This window comes from Anser cygnoides, chromosome 20 (genome assembly GCF_040182565.1).
Source record: "Anser cygnoides isolate HZ-2024a breed goose chromosome 20, Taihu_goose_T2T_genome, whole genome shotgun sequence".
Classification (NCBI taxonomy): domain Eukaryota; kingdom Metazoa; phylum Chordata; class Aves; order Anseriformes; family Anatidae; genus Anser; species Anser cygnoides.
Genome location: NC_089892.1, coordinates 11,981,509 through 12,007,879, shown reverse-complemented (window position 1 = coordinate 12,007,879; position 26,371 = coordinate 11,981,509). Strand labels below are relative to the sequence as shown.

The 26,371-nt window shown below is 59.6% G+C and overlaps 5 protein-coding genes across 10 annotated transcripts in view; 2 read left to right on the top strand and 3 right to left on the bottom strand.

Moving 5' to 3' along the window:
- The first annotated feature begins 1,565 nt into the window (after positions 1-1,565).
- ENTPD2 (ectonucleoside triphosphate diphosphohydrolase 2) lies at positions 1,566-13,269 on the top strand. Its single transcript, XM_048054692.2, has 9 exons — positions 1,566-1,786; positions 8,421-8,538; positions 9,035-9,185; positions 9,847-10,006; positions 10,105-10,332; positions 10,862-11,128; positions 11,327-11,446; positions 11,730-11,864; positions 12,096-13,269. The coding sequence occupies exons 1-9, from the start codon at positions 1,676-1,678 to the stop codon at positions 12,294-12,296; spliced, it is 1,491 nt and encodes a 496-aa protein (XP_047910649.1). The 5' UTR covers positions 1,566-1,675; the 3' UTR covers positions 12,297-13,269.
- Positions 13,270-14,744: 1,475 nt separating this feature from the next.
- TMEM141 (transmembrane protein 141) lies at positions 14,745-16,616 on the bottom strand. Of its 2 annotated transcripts, XM_048054683.2 has the most exons (5): positions 16,473-16,616; positions 16,330-16,396; positions 16,126-16,209; positions 15,697-15,828; positions 14,745-15,040 (listed from the first exon to the last, which is right to left on the bottom strand). In XM_048054683.2, exons 1-5 carry the CDS (start codon positions 16,524-16,526, stop codon positions 14,964-14,966), a joined length of 414 nt encoding a protein of 137 aa, XP_047910640.1. In that variant the 5' UTR covers positions 16,527-16,616; the 3' UTR covers positions 14,745-14,963. The 2 variants fall into 2 exon arrangements, with proteins under 2 accessions (XP_047910640.1, XP_066837036.1); XM_066980935.1 differs by having other exon boundaries at positions 16,178-16,209; positions 16,330-16,548.
- Positions 16,617-16,638: 22 nt separating this feature from the next.
- PAXX (PAXX non-homologous end joining factor) lies at positions 16,639-19,230 on the top strand. The gene is made up of 6 exons (XM_066980936.1): positions 16,639-16,720; positions 16,977-17,026; positions 17,107-17,297; positions 18,047-18,121; positions 18,562-18,655; positions 18,753-19,230. The coding sequence occupies exons 3-6, from the start codon at positions 17,159-17,161 to the stop codon at positions 18,790-18,792; spliced, it is 348 nt and encodes a 115-aa protein (XP_066837037.1). The 5' UTR covers positions 16,639-16,720; positions 16,977-17,026; positions 17,107-17,158; the 3' UTR covers positions 18,793-19,230.
- Positions 19,231-19,494: 264 nt separating this feature from the next.
- On the bottom strand, positions 19,495-23,015 carry CLIC3 (chloride intracellular channel 3). Its single transcript, XM_013182945.3, has 6 exons — positions 22,961-23,015; positions 22,036-22,145; positions 21,618-21,743; positions 21,374-21,480; positions 20,852-21,027; positions 19,495-20,434 (listed from the first exon to the last, which is right to left on the bottom strand). The coding sequence occupies exons 1-6, from the start codon at positions 22,994-22,996 to the stop codon at positions 20,276-20,278; spliced, it is 714 nt and encodes a 237-aa protein (XP_013038399.1). The 5' UTR covers positions 22,997-23,015; the 3' UTR covers positions 19,495-20,275.
- A 490-nt stretch (positions 23,016-23,505) lies between these two features.
- Positions 23,506-26,371, bottom strand: part of ABCA2 (ATP binding cassette subfamily A member 2) — a 43,558-nt gene continuing 40,692 nt past the window's right edge. For all 5 annotated transcript variants that reach the window (XM_066980931.1, XM_066980932.1, XM_066980928.1 and 2 more), the window contains one exon: positions 23,506-26,146. In XM_066980931.1, the coding sequence (XP_066837032.1) occupies positions 26,111-26,146 (36 nt within the window). In that variant the 3' untranslated portion in view covers positions 23,506-26,110. The remainder of the gene's footprint in view (positions 26,147-26,371) is intronic.

The following is a 26,371-nucleotide window of genomic DNA, read 5'->3' as shown; positions in this document are numbered from 1 at the left end:
TTGATACAGGTTTTCTAGAGGCTAAATACTTACAGCGAGGAGTTGGACACACCTGCAAACACTCACCAGTTAAACACAGAGGAGAAAGCCATGCGCTGCTGTCAGTGGGCACCAGCCTCTCTGTGCCCTTATTTAACCTTTTACTTCCCCAGCCCTGCTGCTGGTCACTTCTGGCTGCACCGAGCAGAGCAGGGCTGATACATGGGGTGATGATCTCCTCCATTCTCACTGTACAAGGGGCTTGCAGCCCTGCTTTTGGGGCAGGAGAGAGCCCCCCTGTTTTGACCACAGCAAGCTGCAGGTGGAGGTCTCAGCTTGTGCCCAGCTGCATGCTCCTAGAGAGAAAAGCCCAGGAAAGATCACTGTCTCAGAGGGAGGACAATGGTCTCATCCCCGGTGGATTGCCTTGCAGCAGCAGAGCCTCCGTGATGTGCAGGGGAGTGGTGGCCAAGGGCACGCAGACCACAGCCCTTGGCAAAGGCAAGGCCCTCTCTAAAAGCCTGATGCCACAGCAATGGTCAGGAAGCGCTTAAGAAACCCAAGTGCTGGTGCAATATGTGCTGTGTGCAGGGCAACTGTGAAAAGTGGCTTGCTTAAGAAAAAAAATTAAGTGAGGCTGCCTGTGAGGAGCTAAAGTGTGACCCTTCTGCTTGCAACTCAACTGGGCTGGAAGCCATGTTCTCCTTCAGACTGCTCTCCTTGGTGATATCTCCTTGTTTATTATTTTGTTCACTGTTTTATCCCTCTGTGTAAGCAAGCTCAAAATGTCCCTTTCAGAGCCAGGGGCCCAGCCTCCCTTGGCTCAGTGCTCCATGTGGAAATGCATTTCATTATTCACTTGTGACCATATTAAAAACTATCTCAATATATGTCTGTACTCCTCATAGCTGTCATAAACTCTTTGTAATGATTAAAAGCAGTAATATATTTATAACAGCTGGTAGGTGAGACTTCTTCTCAGAGCTTTTCTGTTGCTCGCCTCCTACCAAACCCGCTGGGGTGCCCTGTGCTGGAGGGCCTCTGGCCTGAGGCAGATGGGAGCCCCCCACTCCCTGCCCCAGGGCTCAGGGTCCCCAGCCCTGCCAGGCCCTCACTTTCCCAGAGCGTGGCTGTGGCAGGGGTGATGCCGGAGCTGGGGACAGGAGGGGCTGAGTCCCGCAGCCTGGGTGGTGCAAGGGGTGCCCAGGATGGCTTAAGGACAACGTCTGGGGCAGCAAGAAACTGGAACTGAGCCCTGAGACAAGGGGTAGTACCCGGGGGAGCGGGCAGGGCGGCGCTGAGCCCCGCAGCAGGGGCGATGCCCAAGACGGGGGCCAGGACCGGGCTGAGAGCCTGGGACAGGAGTTGAGGAGTTGGTGCCCGGGGGCCGAGTCCTGGCTCAGGGGCCGTGCCCAAGGTTGGGGGGGACGGGGCCGAGCCCGGGGCAGGGGCAGGGGCATGGACCGGTGCCGGCTCCCCGCTGCCCGACGGGGCCCGTGGCCCGCCCGGGTGGGCCGGGGCGGCGGTGACTCAGCCGAGAAAGGCGGGCGAGGAGGAGGAGGAGAAGGAGGAGGAGGAGGGGGAAGGGGACGGGGACGGGGAAGGGGAGGAGGAGCAGGAGCCGCCGCAGCCACCGCGGAGCCGCTCACCTGCCCCCGCCGCCGCCGAGGAGCGGCAGCGCCCTCCCGGCCCCGCCATGGCCCGCCGGGTGGCCGCCGTCCTGCTGCTGCTCGCCCTCGGCTGCCTCCTGGGCATCCTCCTGCTCTGCCTCGGCTCCGGGGACGCGCGCGGCCCGCCGGGCTTCAAGGTGAGCGGCGGCGGGTGCGGGTGCGGAGGGGACGGGGACGCGGGGCACCGGTGGCGTCTGGGCTACGGGGGCCGGGGGCCTCGGGGGCCCCGAGCGCCAGGGAGGGCACCCGGCTCTGGGGGCTCCGGGTGGCGGAGAGGCTCCGGGGTGCGGGGGATCCCCGGCGCCGGCAGAGACCCTCGGAGCCGGCGGTCCCCGAGCCCGGCCAGAGTGCCCGGGGGGCTGCGGGGGGCACCGCGGCGCGGCCGCGCCCTGCCGCCTGCCCTCGTTCGCCTCGGAGGAGCCTTCGGAGCGCAGCAGAGCAGGGCCCGGGGTGCGGTGCCCCCGGCCGGGCTTCTGGGGATGGGCGCCCCGGGCGCTGCTGGGCTGCAGCTGCATTGCCTTAGCTGGCACTGCAGGGCAAGAAAGGCGCTTGCCTATGGAAATGCGCTGGTGTTTGTTGTTTTCTTGTTCTGTGTTTTTTGTTTTTTTTTTTTTTAATTTGACATTCAGGCACCGAAGGAAGCTCCCGAACAATTTCTTGTTGCCAAAGTCCTCTGATTGACTCCTGCTGCGCAAGTATTTTGTTTTAAAAGGGTCTTGTTTCTTTCAGTGACAGACGGCTATTCCATGGGGAGCAGGCTCTTGTCCTGGAAAGTGGTTCATCCACAACCCCCTCTTCCTCATCCTGACCAATTTGCTTGGAAACTTTCTGACTGCCAGATGTGTTGCCTTCTCTCCAGATTTGTCAGATGTAATGAACATCAGGTTGAGAAAATGAACTGGCTTAGCCAGGATGATACTCCCTGGTTGTTAGTATAATCACTAATAATTAACTCTTTTCCTATAACACCTTTCTTTGCCACTCATTTCCACGTGCTGTGGCAGTTAGGGGCTGTGCTCATAGTTGGTTTCCAAGCTGATTATGTCTCTTTGGACACGGGGGAATTACAACTACTGTTGCTGAGACCTGTCTGTATTTGCAGTGCTTTGGTCATTCTGGGAAACCTTTTATCCTCCTGCAGTTGATTCCTATCTGGAGCTTTAAGCCAGCTGTGTTCATGCAGCACTGCAGTTTGGGGTTGCACAGATGTGCCTGAGGCTAAGCGGCCCAGCCCAGAGACCTGGGGTTTTGCCCCGTTCCTGGATGGAGCAAGTGCAGCAGGGTTGGCACCATGGTGCTTTTTCCTGGGGGGATGCTGCTGGGCAGGCATGGAGGGAGGTAGTTCTACACAAAGCTCAGGGCTGTTTTGGGGATGCAAAGATTTGTCTTATTCTAACTCTGCCCAAAACGCACCAACACAGGGTGAAGTGCTTGTTTTGGACTCACTTGGCAGCCCCGGCCAGCCCAGGGCTCTGGCCTGGATGCTGGTGAGCTGCAAGATTTGTCCCAACCCTTGTGCTGCTGCTCACCCATCACCAACAGCCATTTCAGCATGGGGGGGCAGCCCCAATCTCTGTCCCTTCTCCCCAGAGGAGACAGCCCTCCAGCTTAATGCTGCTTTGGGGTACATTACATGCCCCTGCTCTCCTTCTGCCCTCCCTGGTCAGGGAGTCAAGGGGCCAGCTCCAGCTGCAGGTGCCATGCGGGGCTGTGGCATGTGCCTGGCTGGCCTCCACTAGAGCCCCTGTGCGGCCAGCCAACCCTGTGGCAATGGGGAGCCTGGAGCAATGTCCCCAGCCCTTAAGAGGCAGAAGGAGGGGCAGAGGCAGCAAACCAGAGATACTCCAGCCCTGCAACTACCCAGTAGCTCCCCTGCCTTGGGCTGTGTTCAGGAGCTGGCTGCACCTCTGCTTGTGCCAGGGCTTGCGTGGGGTGAAGATGCATGAGTGGGTGGATCCTGTGGAATCCTGCTAGCCTCGGGATCAGCACAAGGATCAGGCCCTGTTTGCTGGTTTGTCCTGCTCAGTTTAGGGTGGCAGCCAGAGTTAAGCCATGATTGTGATCAGTCCTGCTCCTTTGTGGCTGGGGGGGACTGTGGGCCCATCCTCCCCTCCCACCCTGGGCAGGACATCACTGTCCTTGCTGGCTTGGTTCACATTAGCAACAGCTTCTGGGTGACAGCTCAGTTCACTTAGGAGCTAAGGCTGACCCACAGCTCTACCTCCTCTCCTTCTAGCTCCTTTGCTTGGAATATAGCCCTAAAAATACCCCAGATTATTTATTCTGCTGCCAGAGGGACCTCGGTCTTCTCCTTCCCTTCTGGGTACACAACTGAGCTTATGGCACCACAGCCTTACAGCTCTGAGCTGTTTTCTTTCCTTTTGCAAACCTTCCTCTTTTTTTTTTTCCCTTCTTTTGGCAAATCTCTTCACTGGCTTTTATAAAGCCTGTCAGGTTTGTTCCCTGTGAGCCATCCTGGGGAGAGCTCGGGTTCCTGTGGCAGGAGACCTGCCATAACCAGCAGCACCCTCAAGGGAGGTGGGCTCCATTGTGGGGCCAAGCTGAGCCCACGCTGTACTGTGGGACAGCCCAGAGAGCCCGTGGGTGGGGAGGGATGGGGAACTTGGGCCATGAAGCATGGCCTTGGGGCCCGATACCAGCTGCAGTGAACTGGGCTGTTCTCAGCACCCCTCCCTGCCTCCCCCAGGGGTGTGGGACATTTCTGGGCAGCCTTTGGAGCTGTGCTGTGCTTGTCCATTGGGCGAAGCCACACGTTTGATAGGAACCCCAAGCCCTACCCGCGGTTTTGCCCTGTGGCCTTTGAGGACATCGACACTGTGTCCTCTCCGTGGGGACTGAGCTGCCCTGGCTGTGGCTAAGGAGGGCAGAGCCCACGGGCCACACAGGGCCACTGTCCCCATGTGGGGCTGTGCTGGGACTGTCCCCAGTCCTGCAGCATCACTGGAGTCAGGCTGGTGGGTCCTATAGATAGAAAAATTGTCTCTTCCTATGCTGCCAGGAGATGCTGGTGTCGTGGGACTCCCACAGGCTGGGGACAGGGCTGTAGACATGCGTGTGAAGCCTGCCAAGCCCTGTGACTCTGACAGCCAAGCAGGACAGGGCCAGTGAGAAGGGTGATGGAAGCCAGGCACCAGCACAGGAGAATGCCAGGACATCATTGTTCCCTCCAGTCCTTGTGTTCAGCCAGCTTGTTGGCAGGCGCAGGACACCTTGGCTAAAGAGCTGAGGCAGCACTTACACTGCAAATCACTAATGAGATGGGCTTTTGGTGGTGCTTCTTTCTCCAGAGGCTTGCCGTGTGCAGAGCCCTGTACGTGACCCGCCTGAGGCTCCCAGTGCTGCCATGAGCCTCTCTGTGCCTGCACAGCAGCTCGTGCTGGCTGCACTGGTGACAGCCACGTACCCCACAAAGGGGCCAAAGGGGCAAAGGAGCCAAGAGCTCACCCTGGTGCTCATTTCGGGAGAGCACTGGGCTGGGTTTCTGAGCTCCCTGCACCCCCGGCTACCCCCAGGCCCTGCAAGGTGCATGTGGCCCGGGTAGGGGCTGTGACAGGGACAGGGGCTGGTGCTGGCACCAACACAGCCCTGCTGTGGGCGGCAGACCTTGTCCCTAGCTGCCATTCAGATGCTGGAGGAACGTGCGTACCCCGGCTCTGCAGGAGGGGACGTGGCATCTGCTTCATCTCTGGGACCCTTTCAGCCACCTGGGTCTGGCCTCTGCCCCTTCATACACACGTGTGCACACATGGCCTTCCACTCCTGCTCACTGCCACTCAGCTGCTGGTCCAGGCAGGCAGTGCTGGCCAAGCCACCACTGCCAGGGAGGACAGCCCCTCCGCAAGGACAGGCTGGGATGCAGAGTCCTGTGGAGGCCAGGAACGGGGTCAGGAAGGGCTGGCACACAGCACTTCCCGAGGCAGCCTGGCTCCCGCCACATGCCATGCAGAGGCCGTGGTTCCTCTTGTGCAGGGGCAGCCAGGGTGCAGGACATGACGGAGCAACTGTCTGTGCCGGGAGCTCCCTTCAGCAGTCCTGGGCCCAGCTCCTGGGGCCAACCTCTCTCCAGCACTTTGTGTTGCCACTCGTTGTTACCTCACCTGGATCCCAATGCTGCTGCCTGTGGCACCCATGTCCCCACGGGTCCCTCACCCACAACTCCTTGGGCTGCTGCCCGTCTTCACCCCACACCTCACAGCAATGGGTTCTGCCCCACAAGAACGCTGGGGTCCAAGAGGACACTAAGAGGCGCTTAGAGCACATGGCAGAGGGACATGCCTGCTTGGGGCAACTGGTTCTGGTTCTGCAAGATGCCCGGCAGTGTGGCCCAAATCTGACACATCCCCCAGGGAAGCTGCTCCAGGCCGTAGCCGGACTGGTGATACACTGAAATGGGAGTTGTGGATTCTAGAAGGAAACGCATGCCCTCAGGCAATGCCACTCCCCAGCTGCTGCCTTGGCAGCTACAGAGGAAACCTGCATACACAACAGGAAGCTTAGTGGAGGTGTGTGGGCGGGAGTCAGCTCTGGGGTTGGGGGGCAGCCCCACTCACCCCACAGAGCTCGGCGCATGCCCCGGGGGGAGCATGGGGTCAGGGCTGCAAGACCCTACTGAGTGTGCTTGGCTTACTGTGGGTCTGAGCAGGCAGCACAGCTGTCCCAGGCACACACACCCACACGTGCCTGTACATGTACATGTGCACACGTACATGCGAACACACACCCCTAAATGCACACACGTGCATACAAACCGGCACCCATGTGCACACAGACTCACGCCTGCACGCTTGTGTGCATCCACCCTCTTGCATGCACACGTACCCCCACATATGTACAGCCATACACCAGCATGCCCACACACGTACATCTACGTGCACGTCTGCACCCCCCACACGTGCACCCACCACCACAGCTCTCCAGGAGCTGGAAGCAGCCAACCCCACACCAGTGCTTTGTCACGGGACATTTCCCCACATGCCACAGGCATGTGGAGCTTCCTCTGCCCACCCTGAGTACGGCCATGTGTCCGAGCTGGTGTGGCCATGTCTGTCCCTGCTTTGTGGTCAGTGTCGTGTCCCCAGAGCTGCTCCCACTGGGCTGTTCACATCCCTTGTTTGTGGCACCAGGCATCCCCAGCGCTGAGTGCTCAGCACTTATCCTCTCAGCCTCCTGCTTCAGCACTTCTTAGCCCCTGCTGCTCCTCAGCTACCCCTGTTTCCAGCCCATCCCCTTGGCAGGCTGCAGCCTCCCCCTGTATCACCCCAGAGTTGGTGATGCAGGGGCAGCACAAGCCCCCAGCTCTGCTCAGCCCTGGGGGCTGAGGGTGAACTGTTGGTGCTTTCCCCTTTGGCGAAGATCTGTCATCCAGCTAATCATAATATCACTCAGGGGTTGCCTCAGCACACTGGCCCCAATTCCCCCTTCTTCCTGGCCGCAGAGGGGGACTCTCTTGGCTTTTTTGTCCAAGGGCACGAAGCAAAGCCCTGCCTGTTAATGGGAGACGGGCAAGACTGTGGCACCAGGGGGGTCACATGTTGAAAATGGTTCCCAGGGGAGCAGGGAGGCACTGTCTGTTGTGGGGCCATCTGTTCACATGGAAATGGGGGTTGCTTCTGAGGGGGGAACCTCAGGTGACCTTTCCCATGCCCCAACACTTCATTCCTGCTTCTTCTGACAAGCTAAAAGTAAGCTACCCAAAACTGAACCCTGCAGCCACCTGACCTGGAGCCCACTCTGCAGCTGGTTGAGGACAAGGACAGGCAGCGATGGGGCAGTGGCTCAGAGCCAGATGATGGCCCCACAGGCCCAGCTGGTTGTCTGTCCCCGTGGGACCCAACCAGGCAGGGCCAGGGCGGCTCGAGGGCATTGGGCTGGGAGAAGAGCAGCCTGCCCCTGCCCAAGAGTCCATGTGGGTGCTTGGCAGGGATTTATGGGGTGCAGGTAAAGCCATTGTTTAGGCCAGGCTTAAGTCTGAGGTCGTTTCAGTCCGGAGAGGTGGTCAGCTGGGGCAGCACTGAACCATCTTGTGTTCAGCCCCAAGCTAGCAGCCTCCTCTCCAGCAGAAAAGCAGCTCTGGCCACAGTGTGAAGAGGCCCAGGCAGGCAGCCCCGTGGCCATGGACAGCTGAGTGAGGCAAAGGGGTCTGGGGCCTGGGGGCTGCCAGTGGCGTGGCACAGGGCAGCTTCTCCCCAGGAGCTGGGTAACTGTGTTTGGCAGGAGGGAGCAGGGGTTATTTATAGCCGCAGAATGGGCAAGCCTTACAAGGGCAGGGAGGGATGAGGTGGCTGGCTGCCCTTCTTTGGAGCGCTGCGTCCCCAGGCGGCCGCCCTCAGGTGTCCTCCCTGCTGGCCTGAGGGGCCACAGCTCAACACAGCTGCCTGCCACGAGGAGCAGTGCCGTGGGGGTGGGAGCAGGAGGCAGCACCTCCCGGCCCGTGCTCAACGAGGCGAGGGGGTCCCTATGCCCAAAGAGCAAGTCCCCTTGGTGTGCTGAGCAGCATCCCAGGGCAGCGGTGTCCCTCTGGCTGGGCAGAGCGCTCCGCTCCCAGTAACATCCGAGGCCAGGCAAGACCCTGGTATGGACAGGCAAGACCTCACTCACACAGTGCTCACCCCAAGAGAGGATGCTCCTCCACTGCCCAGAGGAGCTGGCTGAGGATGGTGGGACTCAGCTGCAGTAACTTCCCTGGAGGCGGCCGGGGCAGCCAGAGGGGCTCCCACCCTCTGGGCCTGATTCCTGCCTCTCCACCTGCAGTATGGCATCGTGCTGGACGCCGGGTCCTCCCACACCGCTATGTTCATCTACAAGTGGCCTGCAGACAAGGAGAATGACACTGGGGTGGTCAGCGAGCACAGCATGTGTGACGTGGAGGGTAAGGGCTGTCCCAGCCCCCTGGGTGGCACATCCCCTCGCTGGCAAGTGACCATGGCTGTCCACATGGCCTGACTGCCCTCCCTGTGCTTTCACCAGGGGCAGTGAGGTGTTAAAAGGGGTCTGACTCCGTTCCCAACCCCCCCCCCTCCCCCCCATTCCCCCAAGGGAAATGCGCTGTAAGGGTGGTGGCAGTTTGTATTTTCCTGCCATGCATCAAACCTCCAGAACACAATTCAGGCTCACTGCCTAGCCCAGCAAGGAGCAAGGGGTGGTTTTCCACTATCCATTTATCCAACCTTTTCCAAACTGCCACCAAGTGAGGGATGCAGCATGGGCAGAGGAGATGTGGCTAAGCTCTGGCTACTTGGACAGCTGTGTGAACAGCTACAGCAACCCTCAGCTCTGCTGAACATCCTGGGAGGGGCAAAGCTGCTCACTGAACATCCTCCCACCACCCACACGGCTGCAGGGCAATGCAGTTTCCCTCTCCACAGGTCCTGGCATCTCCAGCTACAGCTCCGACCCTCCAGCTGCTGGAAAAAGCTTAGAGCACTGCCTGAACCAGGCTCTGAGAGATGTGCCCAAGGAGAAGCATGCGGTGACTCCGCTCTACCTGGGCGCTACGGCTGGCATGCGCCTGCTCAAGTGAGTGTTGGCTCTGGCTGTGCCAGCTGCCTGGCCTCAAATGTTACTGGGGAGGCCTTGCCTCACCACCCCTCCATCCCACCACCCATGGTGGGGGTGGAAAATGTGAAGGAGGGCTGTGAGGTCACCCCTTTGCCAGGCAAAGCTGCCCCCTGCCTCCAGATTCCCCAAGGCAGTGGCTCCGTGTGCCTTGCAGAGCTGCTGGGGAATGCCATGCTGCAGGAGACGCTCTTCAGGACACAGGCAGCATGTCCCTCTGTACTCCCCATGTGGGATGAAAAGGGGCAGTGGAGGTCTGGAGGGGCAGCTCCAGGATAACCCACCCCTTCTTTTTGGCTAGCTAGGAGCAAAGCCCCCTTGCACTTACTGCCAGCCCAACTGGACACAATGAGGATATTATCCCCCAAATCCACATGAGCACACAGTCCTGCCCCATTTGCCTGGCCACCAGAAAGAGAGAGCACACCTCCACCTCTGCCTCCTGGCTCCTTCCCTAGCAGAGACAAGGAAATTAGCTGGGTTTTGGGGGATGTCCCAGCAGGTACATGGGTAAGAGTTCCCCACCTGCCTGCAGTCAGCTCCCACACACTGGCAGAGCCGGAGAGATACACAGCTCTAACTCTGCCCCTTGCACTGCTGCATGTTTCCATCTTGCCTGCAGCATTGCAAACCTCCAGGCCTCGAACGCCGTCCTCAGCGCAGTGACAGCCATGCTGAAGTCATACCCCTTCGATTTCCGTGGAGCAAAGATCCTGTCAGGGGAAGAGGAGGGGGTGTTCGGCTGGGTCACAGCAAACTACCTCCTGGAGAACTTCATCAAGGTGGGCAGAGGAGCTTGGTGCCCAGCAGGGCTGGCTGCAGTGGCCAGACTGCCCTGCAGCTAACTGCTTCCTGCACCTGCTACTGTCTCTTTGCCCAGCGCGGGTGGCTCGGGGAATGGATCCAGCCCAAGAAGAAGACCCTGGGGGCCATGGACTTCGGGGGTGCTTCCACACAGATCACCTTTGAAACCAGGGACACCATTGAAGACCCCAGAAATGAGGTGATGCTGAAGCTGTATGGCCAGCCATACAAAGTGTACACCCACAGCTTCCTCTGCTATGGAAGGGACCAGGTCCTCAAGAGGCTGCTCTCAAAGCTCCTCCAGGTACTGGCATGTGCTCACCCAGGGATGCTGGCTATCATCACCCCAGCATTTATACAGGGTGGGAGGTGCTGCACCCCAGATCCTTCAAAGCACTGCTTTGGACCTGTGATTACCTCCTGGGTTCAGCTTTGGGGGCCAGGGCGAGAAGGGGATGATTTGCAGAGAACCTGGGGTTGCTGGGACTCATGCTTTCTCTGTGGGCTTCTCCCAGCCCTGCTTTCCAGGACAGCCCTGGGGGCACACATTTTCCAGCCAACTCTTGGCTTTTGCCCCCTAAGCCTCTCCCATGGTCCCAGGGCTTCCTCCCACCTTCTCCATAAGGTGCTGCATTCAGCCTGTGCCAAATGTCCTAAGTCATCTCGAGACGACGGGGGCAACTGCTGCATCCTGTAGTCCTTTGCATCCCAGGCTTGCCGGCATCTCCCTGGTGGGAACCAGAGCCAGACAAGCGATGCCAGGGCTGCTGTGGCACAGGGGAGCCAGGGTGATGGCAAAGCTCACAGGGGCCCATGTGTTGCTCCTCCGGCAGGCTGAGAGCTACCAAGCAACTGTCCCCAATCCCTGCTGGCCCACAGGCTACCGCAAGAGCCTGTCATTGAGCAGCATCTACGATAGCCCCTGCACAGAAAAGGAGAGGCCCAGCCTTCCCCTCAACACCATCATCACCATGGCTGGCACTGGGAATGGGAGCCTCTGTGCTCTGCACATCAGCAAGCTCTTCAACTTCACCACCTGCTCCTTCTCCCGCTGCTCCTTTGATGGCATTTTCCAGCCTGAGGTTTCAGGAAACTTCATCGTAAGTCCCAGCATGGAGCAGGGTGGTGGTCTGGCTGTAGGATCTGCAGCAGTCCCCTGGCTCCCAAGTGTCATGTGTCAGCAAAGCCAAACCCCATCTCTGCATGGGCGGTTGCTTGCACCCACCACAGGTTACACCAGCTCTCTGTGGTGAAAGGGTTTGCTCCCAGCCTGTCCTACAGGTGTTTCCATTCCTCAGGCCTTCTCTGCCTTCTTCTACACGGTGGACTTCATCCAGACAGTGATGGAGAGACCTGTGCACTTGCCCAAAGACCTGAAGGATGCTGCTGAGACCATCTGTGCCACCAGCTGGAGTGAGGTGGGCTCCCCTGGCACAGTGGGAAGGAGAGGGGTGCTTCATGTGGGGCATCTCCTGGGCTCTGAGAGCACCTCTTGGAGGGGGCTGGGTGTCCTGGCACCTTCCCATAGCATGAAGTAGGGAAAGGGTTGGTGATGGCTCCCACATGGGACCAGGAGAGGTTCAGGTGGGTATGAGAAGTGCCTTGGCCAGCCAGATGCTACTTAGAGCTTCGGGCTGCAGAAACAAACCCTGGAACATACTGGCCTGACCCCCTTTCTCTCTCTTCATGCATCCCATCCAGCTGCTCCAGAAGGCTCCTAAACTGGAGAAGAGGCTGTCAGATTACTGTGCTACCAGCATGTTCGTTTATTTGCTCACCACCAGAGGGTACAACTTCAACAACCATTCCTTCCCAAATATTGCCTTCCAGAAGAAGGTGGGTAACACCAGAGCGCATATCCATCCCATAGCATTCATTTGACACTAGGCCAGAAAGCACTACAAAAGCGATCATCCCAAACCAAGAAAGAGCCAAGCAATGCGTGAAGAAAGATCTTGGGGAAAAGGGGCAGGATGGGACTCAGTTTTGGGGTTTATATTTTGGGATATCGAGAAAAAAAATGATCTGAGTTGACTGTAGGGTGGTCATGCCAAGCTGTTTCCACAGGCAGGAGAAACCTCCATCGGCTGGGCCCTTGGCTACATGCTGAACCTCACCAACATGATCCCAGCAGAGGAACCTGCTTCCCACAAAAGCATGCTGTACAACTACTGGGTCATCCTCATCCTGCTTTTTGTGGTCACCACCCTGACAGCTCTGGTGACTGCTGTCTACCTGCTCCGCCGCAGCAAGTCCAGCGCAATCTAACTGCAGGGACAGGACAGGCCTTGTCTGCAGGAGCCAGCACCATCCTTTCTGCTGAAGTCTGACTACTTGGGTTGCAGCAAGTGCTTGGAGATACTGTCCTCTGACACCCAATGCCGTCTGCCCTGGAGGGAAAGCTGCCCCTTTTTGCCTTCCCCTTGCTTTCAAGCAGCAGAAAAGGTAGGGATGGACAAAAGAGGACTGCTGACCCTGCAGTGCAGCAGGAAGAGAATGTCTTAAGGGTTTCCCACTACTACTCAGGGACGGATGCTAGAGCAGTCTCGAGGTTAGGACACTTGTATCTGGGGCATCTTTCTACCACCAGACCTGGGCTGGACTGGGCCAGTGAGTCCAGACAACTGCAGGACTTTATTCTCATGTGCATGGTGAAGGTGAGGAATATCACTCTAGTCCATATAGCTGACCCCACTATCCTGTCCCTGGAGAATCAGCCCAGCCATTCAGGGGAGCTCCAGGCATCACCCAGAACCTACACTGTCTTTCTGGCTGATGCACAAGCTCCAGTGACCTTCCCGAATGCCAGATCTTGACCTGGACTTCCACCTGCCTTGAAAGGGCCCCTTCCACTACCCAAAGGGGCTTTGGGTAGGGACTAAGCAACAACCAGAGCAAGCAGCTTCCCAGGCCTCTTCTTCAGCAACCATATGCAGTGCCTTTCTCATTCCTGTGGTTCCTAGGCCAGTCTCACCTCTGCCACAGCCAGTGCCTCCTCTGGCTCTCAGGTGCATGGCTGTGTCAGTGCACAGGTGATGGACTTGCTGTGTGAGCAAGGCTTTCTGCTGCTTTAGGATTTGAATCCTGCATCACCCCAAGCCAGACAGCTGGGAGGATGTGCCTTCATGTCTGAATGAGTAAAAACAGGGACATGGAAATGTGCAGAAAGGTTTGTGTTTTTTTTGTTGTTCTTGTTGATTTTTTTTTTTTATATAATCAGAAATAAATCTTTGTAACCATTCCTATGGCTTTGTCACCATCATAGCAACAGGCTGACAAAGCCTGGCTGTCCCACAGACGTAGTGCTGCTGGTGGGCTCTGCTTGGACACAACCGCACGTAGAGCTCTGCCTGAAAGACTTGGTCTCTTGCAACCTGCCCAGTGCTCAGACACAGCCATGGTTTTATATGCTTTACCAGTCTGCACAATTCCCCAAGACAAGACAAAGTGGGCTTGAAATCCCACTCTAGGCTTAGGCCCAACTGGAAGTGGAAGCCAACCACAGCTGAGAAGTTCAGGCTTCCTGAGCACCAAGAACTCAGTCACCCCAAAGGTGCAAGTAGGCAGTGCTCGGCATAGCTCTGTTCCGTGCAGTCACTTCTGCACTCACAGATGCCCCGGTGCACACAGGAAAGGCTTTGTTGTCCAGCCAGGGCAGAACAGCAGTCAGGAATTTGTCAGTGCAGGTTGCTCTGAGCTGCCAGGCTCACAGAACCACTGCAGCGCCCACCCAGCAGTGGGACAGCTGTGCGGGGCCCATCCTGACTCATGGATCCCATCTGGTAACAGCCTGCTGCCCCCACCACGTTCCTCCGTGCACCCCCAAGAGAGGAGCAGCTTCTCACTGCCCTCCTTGCTCTTGCAGACAGTACCAGCTCTCCTCCTTGGGTTTGCTCACCTACTGATGTCCTTCCCTAACACCGCACTGCACTGAACTTTTCTCTAAGCCACTTTGACTTTAGCTGTTCTGATGGTTGCTCCCCATCTCTGTGTAGGGACAAATGGAGTTCTAGTTTTAGATTATGTTCTTAGCCCACACAACCAGTTTCAATGCCCAGCCTGTTGTTTTTCCAGAACAGGAGCTCCCTCCGGCGGCCAGATACAGAGCTTGGTCAGCTCTTCTGCCAGTTCTCTCAGTACCCTCGGGTGGATCCCATCCAGCCCGGGACTTACATACATCTAAGTGCTGTAGCAGGTCACCAACCATTTCCTCGTGGATTATGAGGGCCACATTCTGCTCCCCATCCCCTTCCACCAGCTCAAGGCACTGGGTATCCAGTGAACAACTGGTCTTGCTGCTAAAGACTGAGGCAAAGAAGGCATTAAGCACCTCAGCCTTTTCCTCATCTCTTGTCACTAAGTTTCCCCCCGCATCCAGTAAAGGATGGAGATTCTTCTTAGCCCTCCTTTTCGTGTTTATGTACTTATAAAAACATTTTCTGTTATCTTTAACAGCAGTAGCCAGATTGAGCTCCAAGGTGAGCTTTGGTGTTTTTAATTTTGTCCCTGCACAGCCTTACAACGTCCGTGTAGTCTTCCTGAGTGGCTCGCCCTCTTTTCCAAAGGTCATAAACCCTCTTTTTTTTTTTTTTCCTAAGTTCTAGCCACAACTCTCTGTTCATTCTGCTTCAACGTTTATCAGAGGGACTGTCTCCAGGTGACACCTGCACCCCACCTCTTTCCATCCTATTGGCAGCCTTTACTTTATCCACAGTGTGCACTTTCAGCTCTGGACTTTTATTATGTTTGCCATGTGCAATGCTCACACACCTGTGAGTCTCAGGTCTCCAACATGCATACACTGCACAACTGACTTATCTAAGCTCCCTGGCAGTACTGCAGACAACTCCCATGCAGCACAGGCACATCAGGCAAACAGGAAGGGGTGAAGACGGCAGCAGCAGGACACAGGCATAGCACACTGTGCTGCACTGGCTACTCCACAATATCTCCGTACTTGTTCCTCCTCACATGTGGTGCGACTTTCTCTGCATCCTCTGGGCTGAGATTTTCTGCAATAGACAAGAACAAACTCCTTGTACCCCAGACAATCCCAGCATCTTTGGCAGGGGCGAGCAGAGAACTATAAAGCTCTGGTGAAGAGTTTAATGTCTCTTCAGCTTGGCCTAGCTTCAAGAGCTCATTGATGCCAATAGCAGATAGCAGGAGGCAGCCATGAAAACCACCCAGCAGAGCCTGTTCTGGTGTCCTCTGCAGCCCTACCTTTCTCACTGAGCAGCCTGGCTTAAGCACAAGCATGGAGGGGTTTGCTAGCTCACTCCATCTCCTGCCCTATTCTTCCTCTTCTAGCAAACAAAACCTCCTCCACAATGTCTCTCATGAATCCACAGAACAGGCAGGCCAGCAAGCAGAAGTGAGCATGCGCTCTCCATACCGCTGGCTGCGCCCAAATGATGGGCCCAGAGAACTGAGAGCTGTGAGACTGGGGCAGGGCACTCTGGCTGCCCTAGCACTGCTGCCACCCCGGAGGGCTGCTCCTGTCACGTAAGAGAAGAGTCCCTTAACTGCAGGGTGCCTCTGTGGGACTTTAGCAGGGATTCTAAGAAAGATACAAATAGTCACCAGCTTAGAAGCAAGGCAGGAACAGCAAAGAGCTGCAGCAGGCAAGACAAGCCCAGGTAAAGCAGCAAGGAGACATGAAATGTACCTGTAGGTTGAGACACCCCATCGGCCATGGCACGTTCCCGTGGGGACTTGCCCGTCTCCAGGTAAATCCAGAAGTCAGAGCATTTCTGGGTCTCCGCTTTGGTCACCATATAGCTGGCGAGGGATCCTGCAGCTGAAGAGACCAACACGCAGGCAGCTTCCAGAGAGCACTGGTAACGAGGGTGTTTGCAACTGCCTGCGGGCAGTCCCTGAGCCTCCCAGGCACCCTCGAGGAGCTCGCGGAGCAGAAGGGTGGCCCGAGCCAGGGCGCAGCGCCCCCCACGTTAAGGGCAAGCTGCCGTGCCACCTGCACACACGGCCCTGGCCCTGCCAGCCCAGGCTGTGCTCCCCGCGGGGCCCGGCCCTGCCGGCCCGCGGCCACACCCAGGCAGCAGGCGCCGGGCAGGGCACGGGGGCTCAGGGCACTCACCCACGGACACCAGCAGGTTCCACTGCAGGCTGTACGGCAGCTTCTTGCTCACCAGCTTCTGCACGGCGAAAGCGGCTCCGCTGCCTGCCGAAGCCCAGGGACCGCGAGCAGTTACCAGCCAGGGCCACCCCCCGGGGATGGGGGAGGGGGGGCGAGCGCTAGGCCCCCCCTGCCCGGCGCTCCGCCCGCCCGCCCCAGCCGTACCTGCCAGGAAGGTGCCGATGCCCTTCATGAAGGCGTGGGACTGGCACGCCGCGTACTGCTGCAGCGCCTGCGGAGACACCGTCAGGGCACCGGCCCGGCTCGCGGCCCCCCCAGCCCCGCCGGGGAGGGCGGGCGGCTCCTACCGGGTGCTTGGCGGCCACGCTCTCCTCCACCCGCCGCAGCCCCAGGTTCACCATGGCGGGGCCGCCCGGACGCGCGGCAGCGGCACCGCCCCCGCCTCGCCGTGCGGGACCCGGGGCCCGGCCCGCCCCTTCCGCGCTGTCGCCATGGCGGAGGCGCCGGGGCCCTTTTGCGTTCTGCGGGCCGGGCCGGGCCGGTACCTCTGCTACTGCTGCCCCGCGGCCGGCCCCGGCTCTGCCGGCACCGTCTAGTGAGTGCAGCGCCGGGCGGGGGAGCGGGCCGGGCCGGGCCGGGGCGGCTCGAGCACAGCCTGAGCCGCTGCCCCCCGCAGTGTGACCGACGCGCTGGAGGTCTGGGCCGGGGAGCTCGGCGCCCTCCCGCCGCAGGGCCGCGTACGTAGCGGGGCTGGGGGCCGCGGGGAGGGCCGGGCCGGCGGGACGGGGCGGCGGGGGCGGCGGGGGCGGCGGGGCCCCGGCCGCGCCGCAGGAGGTGCCCTCTCCCCCCAGGTGCCGCAGGGCGGGACGTGCCTGCCGGAGGACGGCGTCGCGAGGCTCAGGTGGGTGCTCGGCGGGGACCCGGGGCCCCTTGCCGCAGGGCTCCGAGCTCCCGCCTCACCCCGGGCTCCTGCCCGCGCAGGGCAGCCCTGCGGCGCGGGGCCGTCTCCCTGAGCCTGCAGGATGGCAGGGCCATGCTGCAGCTGCAAGGGGAGGCCGGGCACGCAGCCCTTCATCTCTGCAAGCTTCCTGTTGCTGAGGCGAGGACCCAGCTCCAAGCGCTGATGTTTGGCTTGGCGACTTGCATCAGGAACCTAGAAGAACGTCTCGAAGGTCTGTGTGTGGTTGTGGAACAGGGCAACGGGAGCAAGGAGATCAGCTTCCATCCGCTGTCATGGTATCGTCTCTCTCCCACCTAGGGTTTCCCCCGAGTGAGCTGGCTCAGAGAACCAAGTAAGATGGCATTTAGGAGGCTGTGTTTTCACGGTCTCATCCCACGTGACATCTCCTCGTGAGCTCTGGCTAGATTGGCCAGGAGAGATGCAAATGTGTGGGCTGGGCGGCAGAGGTGCTACTTTCGTCTTCCTGCTTGGGCTGACCTGTTCCCAAAGCTGGCCAGGGCCTTCCCTGACCGTCTTGGGCAGAAGAGATCCTGCATGGGACCAAAAGCAGCATTGTGACAGTGTACAGGAGCACAACCTTGCCCTAATGGCTGACACCACACCATCATTGCCTTACAGAGGCAAGTTTCCTTTACCATGAGGGTGACAGAGCATTGGAACAGGCTGCTCAGAGAGGCTGTGGAGTCTCCATCTCTGGAGATATTCAAAACCCTATTGGATGTGATCCTGTGCAATATGCTGTAGGTGACCCTGCTTGTCAGGGAGGTTGGACTAGATGATCTCCAGCTCTCCCTTCCAACCTCAACCATTCTGTGAAGGTCTTGGGGTAGCAGCACCCTAGTTGGAAATGGCTGGAAGGAGAATGTTGCTAGGTTTGGTTGTGGGCTGTGGAGGAGAGGGAACTTGCTGGGGAAGCCCGGGATACATTGGCCCATAATCTGATTCTCATTCCTGTCTCAGCAGTGGTGGGCACACTGGGGTCTTCCTGCAGCCCTGAGAAGAATGCTGCCCAGAGCCAGCAGCTCTTCCTGCCAGGTAGGCAGTTGCCATGGGTTGTGTTGCTTGTTTGCCTTCTCTTCCCCAGGAAGCTGCTGGCTCCTGTGTCTTGGTACTCTCCAGGAAACTCTGAGCCCCCTCTGCTTTGGCTGCTGTCAACCAGCCTGCCCTTGGTGCCCTTCCCAGCACAGGAGGGGCCAGGGCTCAGCATGGTAGCTCTTGAGGTGCACTGTGCTCAGGTCCGATGCCTAGTATCACCAAGCAGGGTTGCTTGCCAGCCTCCAGGAGGAGGTCAGGCTTCACTGCTCTTCCATGGCAGTTCTGTGGGTCCCTGGAGCTTTCACAGAGGAGACCAAGCATAGCCCCTCACCATCCATGGCTCCTGGAGGCACGCCCTGGGCACAGAGGGGTTTGCAGGGCTGCCAAAGCAACCAGCTGACCTTTGCTTTCCCTGTCCTTCCTGTCTCTGACTGAGGCAGACCCCAGCCCCAGCAAGAAAAGGGGCGTTGGCTCAGCTTTGGCAGCTAAGCGGAAGATCCCAGGAGAGTCTCTCATTAATCCTGGTTTCAAAAGGTAAGCGCTGTTCCACAGCCCAGTGCTGGGACTTGACGTCCAGTGGACACCAGTGAGCTCTGGGCTGGCCTGTGACTGCCCTTCCATCCCCTTCTAGCAAGAAGGCACCATCTGGAGTGGACTTTGAAGACTCATGACCTGTGCTGTCCCGTCCCCCCGATGGCAGCATTTTCAACCATGTGTGGCTGATAGAGGATTGACTGCCCCCTGGCCCTGCCAAGCTCCTTGCTGCAGGTGTGGCTCATGGTCAACAAGGGAGATGGATGGGGCAAGCAGGACCCAGAGACCTGGAGGCAGTGCCTGGCAGGCCTGAGGGGGCAGCAGATCCTCAGCTGGTACTGTGGCAGGGCCTTGGGGGGAGGGGGGTAGACAGGGCAGGGGTGACAAAGCGGAGGCTTTTTTCCCTGCAGCTTCTCCCTGCTGAAAGGGGCCACCCCTTTACTCCACTTGCCATTAATTGGTGTTTTTTTAAAAAATAACTTTGAAGGATTTATCTTTTTTAAAGATCGCCTGTGCTTAAGTTATTGCCAGTAAAGCTGTTTTTAGCCAGCTGGTCTCTGGGGGCTTGTCCAGAGTGACAGTGTGCGTGTGTCATTCCCTTTTGCCCTTCCATTGCTCTGGAGCCATGTGGCCAATTTCAACTGAATCTGAGGGGTCAGGGGGTCAGAGGAGTTCGCTTTCTTGACAGTTTTGTGCCAATGGGCCGGTGCGTGACTGGTTAGAGCTTCTCCAGCCCCCTGGAGAGCTGGAAGTGTGGGCCCAGCCCTTGCTAGACTTGGAGGCCTGTGCAAAGTCCTGCGTGGGAGGAGAGCTGTTGGGGCCGGTCACTCCAGACACAGTTATCTTGCTTGCAAAGCCTTTATTGATCTCCAGGTGCTCTGATACATGGCTTGGACTTTCCCCACTTCATCCCCTTCCCTGTCCCAAATCTTCTCCAGAGAGCTTCCTAAGAGTGGGTCTTGGAGGGGCAGTGCCCTCTGCTCCCCTCGCACAGGGCAATGGGGACAGAGGGCAAGGTCATCAGCACCACCAACAGCATTCCCACAGCTCCATTCCCAGGGCTTTGCCATGGCTGTTCCCCTCACCCTGTGCTGCCCTTCACAGGCATCAGGTGGTGCCAGCTGTCCTGGCACAGCCCTTTCTCGGGTCCCTCACGTGGCTGGTGGCACAGTGTGCCTCTGAGGGAGGCTGCGGGGATACCCTCTCTGCTCTGGGCTCTCTGCTCTAGGCAGACTTTTTCCTCCACAAACTGAGGCTCGGCTCCTGCTGTTACCCTCAGCGTTGCCCAGCTCTGTTACAAGTGGTGCCCATGGCTGTACCTTTGCACCCATCCTTGTGCTTGAGGGATCACGGGGTAGGTCAAGAGCGTCCTGGCCAGGCAGGGAGGGTGACACAAGAAGCGAGAATGCATTTGCAGGTTCGGTGCAAGGCAGCTTGCTGATAGCACCTCAGGCAAGGGTGCCAGCTTGGGGAAATTTGGGTACCAGGGATGCAGCTCATGCTCTCTGCCCTCCCGAGTGCAATTCAGGCAGGACGGTGGTGATGGCAGTGGGGCAGGGGCAGGCACTGGCCTGCTGCCTGACCCCATCCCTGTGCCCACCTGGGTGTTTGCCCGGCTCACTACGGAGACCGGACCACGGAGCGATAGGCCTGAACTATCTCCTCACTGTTGGGGCAGGTGTATTTGAACTCCTTGGTTTCGCTGGCATTGTTAAGGTAGCGCCACACGCCCCGCAGGTCCTTGGGGATCCCGAAGTGGCGATAATGCTGGCAGACAATCTGCAGGCAGAAACAGCGTGAGCTCTTGCCCAGCCCTGTGTGCCCGCGATGTGCCAGGGAGGGTTTTGTGGCTGGTAGGTGGTGGCATTCACAGCCGCATGGGTGACATAGCATGAGGGGACATCTGTGGCAGTGCACGGGATGGAGGGGTGGCACCTGGTGGGGGATGCAGGGGGGAGTGAAGTCTGCAGGAAGGCACCGAGCTGTGCAGGGCTAATGGGGAAGGGCATGCCAGGCAGGCACCTGGGGGGCATGGTGAATGGGGGAGAGGAGGCAACACAGGGGTGGGCATAGGGGCGGAGAGTTGTTGCAGGCAGGTGATGGGCTGGCACCCAGGAGGAGGTGAGGGCGTGGGGCAGGCAGTACAGAGAAGCCAGGGCAAGGGGAAGGTCGCGGCGTGGGGTTGCGTGTGCTCACCTGCACGATGTTGAGCTTGGGCAGCAGGTTGCAGTCAGCTGACGTGAGGTGGTCCCCGTCGAGGAAGCGGCGCTGGGAGGTCCGGAGGTGGGGCTCACGGGCCAGCTCATACTCCAGGGGGGCACTCAGGTACTCGTCCAGCTTCAGCAGGGCCCTCAGCAGGCTTCGCTGCAGTGCTGCAGGGTGGGCAGCAGCACGCTGGGTCAGGGCAGCGCCCCGCTGCAGGCTTGGGACCGGCAGCTTTGCCGAGCCCTCCCTGCCACGTAGCCTCCTGCCAGCCTGCCCTGGTGCCCGCGCTGTTCTTGCCTGGCCCAGGCTGGTCCCTGCTCTGCCAAGGGTGCCCTGGCTCAGCCGTGCTGAACCACGCTGGGAGGGACAGGCTGGGGGTACCAGGACGCTGAGGGATGCAAGCAGTGGCCCCGGGCAGGGAAGGGCTGGCCAGCCTCAGGGGTCTGAGCACCTGAGGGCCTGCCTGGGGTCCCCCAGTGTGGCACAGCACAGGTGGCCCCCCCACTTCCTCACCCTCGTCCTGGGCAGGCACTGGGTTCTTGATGAAGGTGGAGAACTTGTGGAAGATGTCATTTCCAGCCAACCTTGACTCTTTGTACTGTGGGACCAGGCTGGGGAACCTGTGGGGATGTGGGCACAGCTGGGGAAGGAGGCAGAGGCTGGCAGGCCCAGGTGCTGCCTGCCCCCTGCCCCTTTCTCAGCCTCTCCCACCGCTCTTTAGCCACTTCCCCCTTCTGGGGCAGTGCTGGACACTGACATGGGGGGGGCCAGCCTGTCCTCCAGAAAGTCCTCGATGTTGACAGTGTCGGTCTTGGGGTCTCCGTTGTAGAGCAGAACGGGCAGCTGGGCACCTGGTGCAAAGTCCTTCAGCACGTCCAGTGCCCTGCAGGAGACAGGGATGGTTGCTGATGCCTGCGTTGCCCAGAGCTTAGCAGGGCACTGTGTTGTGTGCGTGTCCAGGGCAAAATGATGACGTGGTTCCCCCGGGGCTGCTCCTGCCCCAGTGTGTGCCTGTGGCAGCTCTGCCCTGGGAAATGCCCACCACCCTCCCTCAGAGCAGTGGCGGGCAGCCAGGGGGATAAAACAGACTTTACCCTTCATGCCTCTTCCCAAGGTGGTGGGGACCTCCCTACACCCCTCAGACCGGTGTGTGGGTACCGCGGGGTGCCGCTCACCTCTTCACATCCACAGTGGTGAGGGTAAAGGGCACCCCTTTGAGCAGCAGCACCATGAAGAGCCGCTGGCAGAAAGGGCAGTGGCCCACGCTCTCCCCGTCCTCGCTTGCCTGCGGGCAAAGACAGAGAGCTCAGCTGCCCCAGCCCCACGCTCCGGCAGCGGGTGCAGGCTGGGGCCTTGGCTGGCCGCGGGCCAGCGAGCAATACAGGCAGCCTCTAGGACCTGCTACGCTGGGCACAGCGCCAGTCCCTGGCCCCTGCCTGCTCGTGGGGCCTCCGCGCCCCACCCCAGAGCAGCCTGCGTGGCACAGCGGGTGGTGGCCCGCAGCGCTGGGCGGCAGGGGTTTGGCACAGCCACCAGCACGGCACCTGGCTGTGGCAGGGGGCAGCCCGGCGAGACAGGGGCTGTGTGGTGGCCGTAGGACGTTGACGGCAGTGCTGTTGGCCCTGTCACCCTCCAGGTGTGCCCCCAGGCAGGCCGTGTCCTGCCCTCTACAGCTGGACAAACTGTCCTAGCCAGGCGGTGGCTAGGAAGGGCCCAGGAGGTGCAGGTGCAGGCATCAAGGCACCGCAGTGGCTGGGCTGGTGTGCAGGGGTCCCCTACAGACACACAGACACACACACACACACACACACACAGACACACACACACACGAAGGGTGCCTGTAGTGGAGGGTGGGAGAGGGGATGTGACACCCCAGCCCAGCAGCCCTTGCTGAGCACCGATGCCGGTGGGGCAGGCAGCAGCGCAGCGCGCTGGAGAAGATGCCAAGCTGCCCGCTACCTGCCCGGGAACCCGCAGGTGGGCAGTGGGGCGTGCAGGGGTAGCTGGGCCACCCCAGCCCGGGGTACTGCCAGGGGTTGCAGCCAGAAGCGTCCCTGCCCAGCCCGCATCACCCCCAACCTCCGGACGACCTCCACTCACCTTGACGAAGAGCTGGATTTGGGGTTTCTCAGCCATGCTGGGTGGTGGCTGCTGGTTGACTGGTGACTGTGCTGCAAGTGCCTGTGCTGGAGCTGCAGCCCCTCCCAGCCCACATTCCTCCCTGGGGTGCACCCGCTCCCACCCACGCCTGGCCCCACGGCATGGCTGGGGACGCCCTGCCGTGGGGCCCTGGCTGCCACGGCTGCTGCTGGCCTGGGACCAACACGGGCAGCTCACAGCATCACCAGCTGCAGCTGCTCCTGCTCAGCACCTGGGCCAGCTGCGTCCCGTGGGGCTTTGTGTCTGCCAGCACCCCCCAGCCAGCCCTGCCACCAGCCCTGGACAATGCCATGTGCTGGGTATGGCCCCGCATTGCGTTCAGCTCCCTTTACCCACACCAGGTTCTTGCACCCCACCCGGGGCACGATGAAGCCCCTCTTCTGCCATTCCCCAGCCAGATCCCTCCCCAGGCACCACAGCCCTGGCAGCCCTGAGCTCCTGTCCACCTCCTTCCAGACACCACAAAACCTTGCTGGCTTCAGTCATTATTTTTTATTTAAAACAATCATTATTTTCACATTTCATCTTTTTCTTTTGCTAGCAATGTACAGGCTCCTCCAGAGCATCTCCACCCATCAGGGTGCCCCACACTTGGGGCTGTGCATGGCACAGGTGCTGGCATCTGAGGACGTGTGGAGGGAGGCAAGGTGGGAAGCAGGGCCAAACTCAGTAAAGCAAATAATGTTAAGGCAGCAGTCACCCCCACCTCGGGCAATGCTGCACCGCTCTGGCCCTGCTGCCATGGGGCACCTGTCTGTGCAACCACCCTCAGGGTGCCCCAGGGTCAAGGGCAGCCCTGCATCTGGGATGGGGAGGCCACTACAGCCACCCAGGCTGCTAAGTGTGCCCTGGACACATTGTGCTAGGGGCACAAAAGCTTCTCTGTTGACCATCCAAGGACAGTAGTACGGTGGCATGGCACCAGGTGGGCACAGATCTGCCGATGGGAGCACTGGGGGCTCTCCTTGTCTGAGGAGCCCCAAGAGGCACAGCAGCAGGACAGGTGTGGGGTGAGGATGACGCCCTGCCTGGCCAGAGCTGGCCACTGCAGCAGTGTAGGGCACCATGCCCCCCTTGGGTGCCCAGAGGGGGCTGAGCTGTGCCACCTCCAAGGTGACACCTGAAAGCCTGCAGGTGACACTGTCTCTCCATGGCGGCAGAGACACAGAGCTGACCTGGACTTTGCTTGTACCCCAGCACCCACCCAGCACAGTGTGGCGCACCATCTGCACCACCCAGGGACCAGCAAGTTTCCAGTATGCCATAAAAAATATATGGTCTGAAAAATCTGAAAATAGAGCTTATCTCCCCCCAATTTTTCCCCTATTGAAAATACTGTATATTGTATCACAATCTATAGCAGGTGGCATACAGGAGTGGTGAGCCCTGGGAGAGGCATGGGCACAGCAGAGGGCAAGGTGGCACCTGGGTCTATGGGGCCCGGGGCTGAGCCCACACCCATGCCAGGGAGACCGGAAAGGCCAGCAAGGCCTCCAGGATGGAGGCAGCCATGGAGGGTCGCACCGTGCAGTATGGCAGCTCTGGATGGACACACCAGGGTGCTGCAGACGTCCCAGGGCACAGGGTGGGTGGTCAGGGTTAGCATCGTGAGCCTGGAGGTCACCCCTACTTTGGCACAGCTGTGGGATGCTGAAAAGCAGCGGGCTGGGCACTGCCCCCATGGGTGACAATGGTGGCAAGACCCTCTGCAGAAAGGAGGGGCACTGCCACCTGCGGGGGTGCCTGCTGCCTGCCCCAGGTGACACGCAGGGCCGCAGATGCTGGCCTCCATCCTTCCCTCCCTAACATCCCAGGCACCTCTGCCAGGCTGAACCAGTGCAGAGTCAGGCTGCCTTGTCCTCACACCTTGAGGCCACCTCCCTCCCCCAAGACTCAAAAGCCATCCTGGGGTGCAGCAGTCCCCTCTCCCAGTGCCATCAGTGAACCAACAATAAGAATCCAGTACAAGTAGCTCCCACGCTGGGCCAGACTCTGAGCAATGAGTGCTAGGGCAAGGGAGAAAAGGATGGGTGACAGCAGAAAGGTGGCACGGTTGCAGCGATGCCCTGTGCCTAATGCTCGCTGAGGGAAGCAGAGTGTGATGGCAGGCAGGAGGGCAGGGTGAGGGGCTCTGGGACATGGTTGGGGGCAGAGGGGAAAAACAGCTGGTGCCAGCATGTGAAATACCCTGTGAAATACCTCTCTGCCCCACCACGTGCCTCTCTGCATGGGCGCCAGTGCCCTGCCCCAGGGATGCCACTGAGCGCCCTGAGCGAGCAAGGAAAGGCTTGGCAGAGCCAGGGCAAGCACTGGCACCTGGCAGAGGCAGCCCTGGGCAAGGTAGCAAGCCCAGTGCTGGGCAGGGCCAAACCCCTCAGCTGGCAGAAGCACCAGCAGGGCTGAGTCCCTGTCTCCAGCGGGCTTGAGGTCGCAAGTGATGTTCTGTCAGCAGTGCTGGCAACAGAAATCAAACAAGGGTGAAGCACTGGAGCTCCTGCCTCTGCAGTGCTGGGCCAATGAGCCCCCTGTGATGCCATGAGCAAGCACCAAGCCCGGCAGGTAATGGAACCAAGGAAAAAGCAGCAGTCCTTCCTCTGGCCATGCCAGGGCCAGGCCTGGGGTAGTGATGGGGCAGGGGTAACCCCCTGGCCAGGATTCCCTTGGGGTGGGTGCAGAAGTGGGTGTCCAAAGGCACCACTCTCATAGGCCTCTTCCCTGCCAGCATGGGACACGCAGGGCTGGCGGCACTGTTGCACCGTAGTGTCCTTCTGTTCACAGTCTCTGTCCGTGGCACGCACTAGCCGGGCAAGCTGGCGAGGACAGCAGCCCCTGCTGGTGCCATGTGGGGAGTTGCTCCAGAGCTGCAGGGGACAAAGGCTGGCTGGTGGCCATTGGTTCAAAGTCCATCCAGGCTGGTACTGCACCCACTGTGTCCTTTCCAGCAGCAGGGCTTGACCCCCTGGGCATGTGGGGGCAGTCCCCCGCATCCCCACGCCGACTGCGTCCGCTTGACAGGGACGAAGGGAGAGGAGAGGCAAAAAGTATTTGGTGGCTTCACAGCCAGGGGATGTGGCCCCCCCCCTCAGTGTCTCAGCACAGCGTGTCCGTGTTGAATGAGAGCTGGGCCTGCGGACACAAGGACAGCAGGGCTCAGGGGCCAGGGCCAGGCAAGAGACTGTCAGCTCTGCCCAGCACACTGAGCTCTGGGGCACTGTGGGGGCCAGGACCTGTTGTGGACATTGGGGAGCACCCACAACCTTCCTTCCCACACAGCACCCTCCTGCCTGGCCCCTGCCCCAAAGGGTCCCTCTTCCCCAGGATGAGGCTGCAGCACCTAGTGCAATGCCAGGG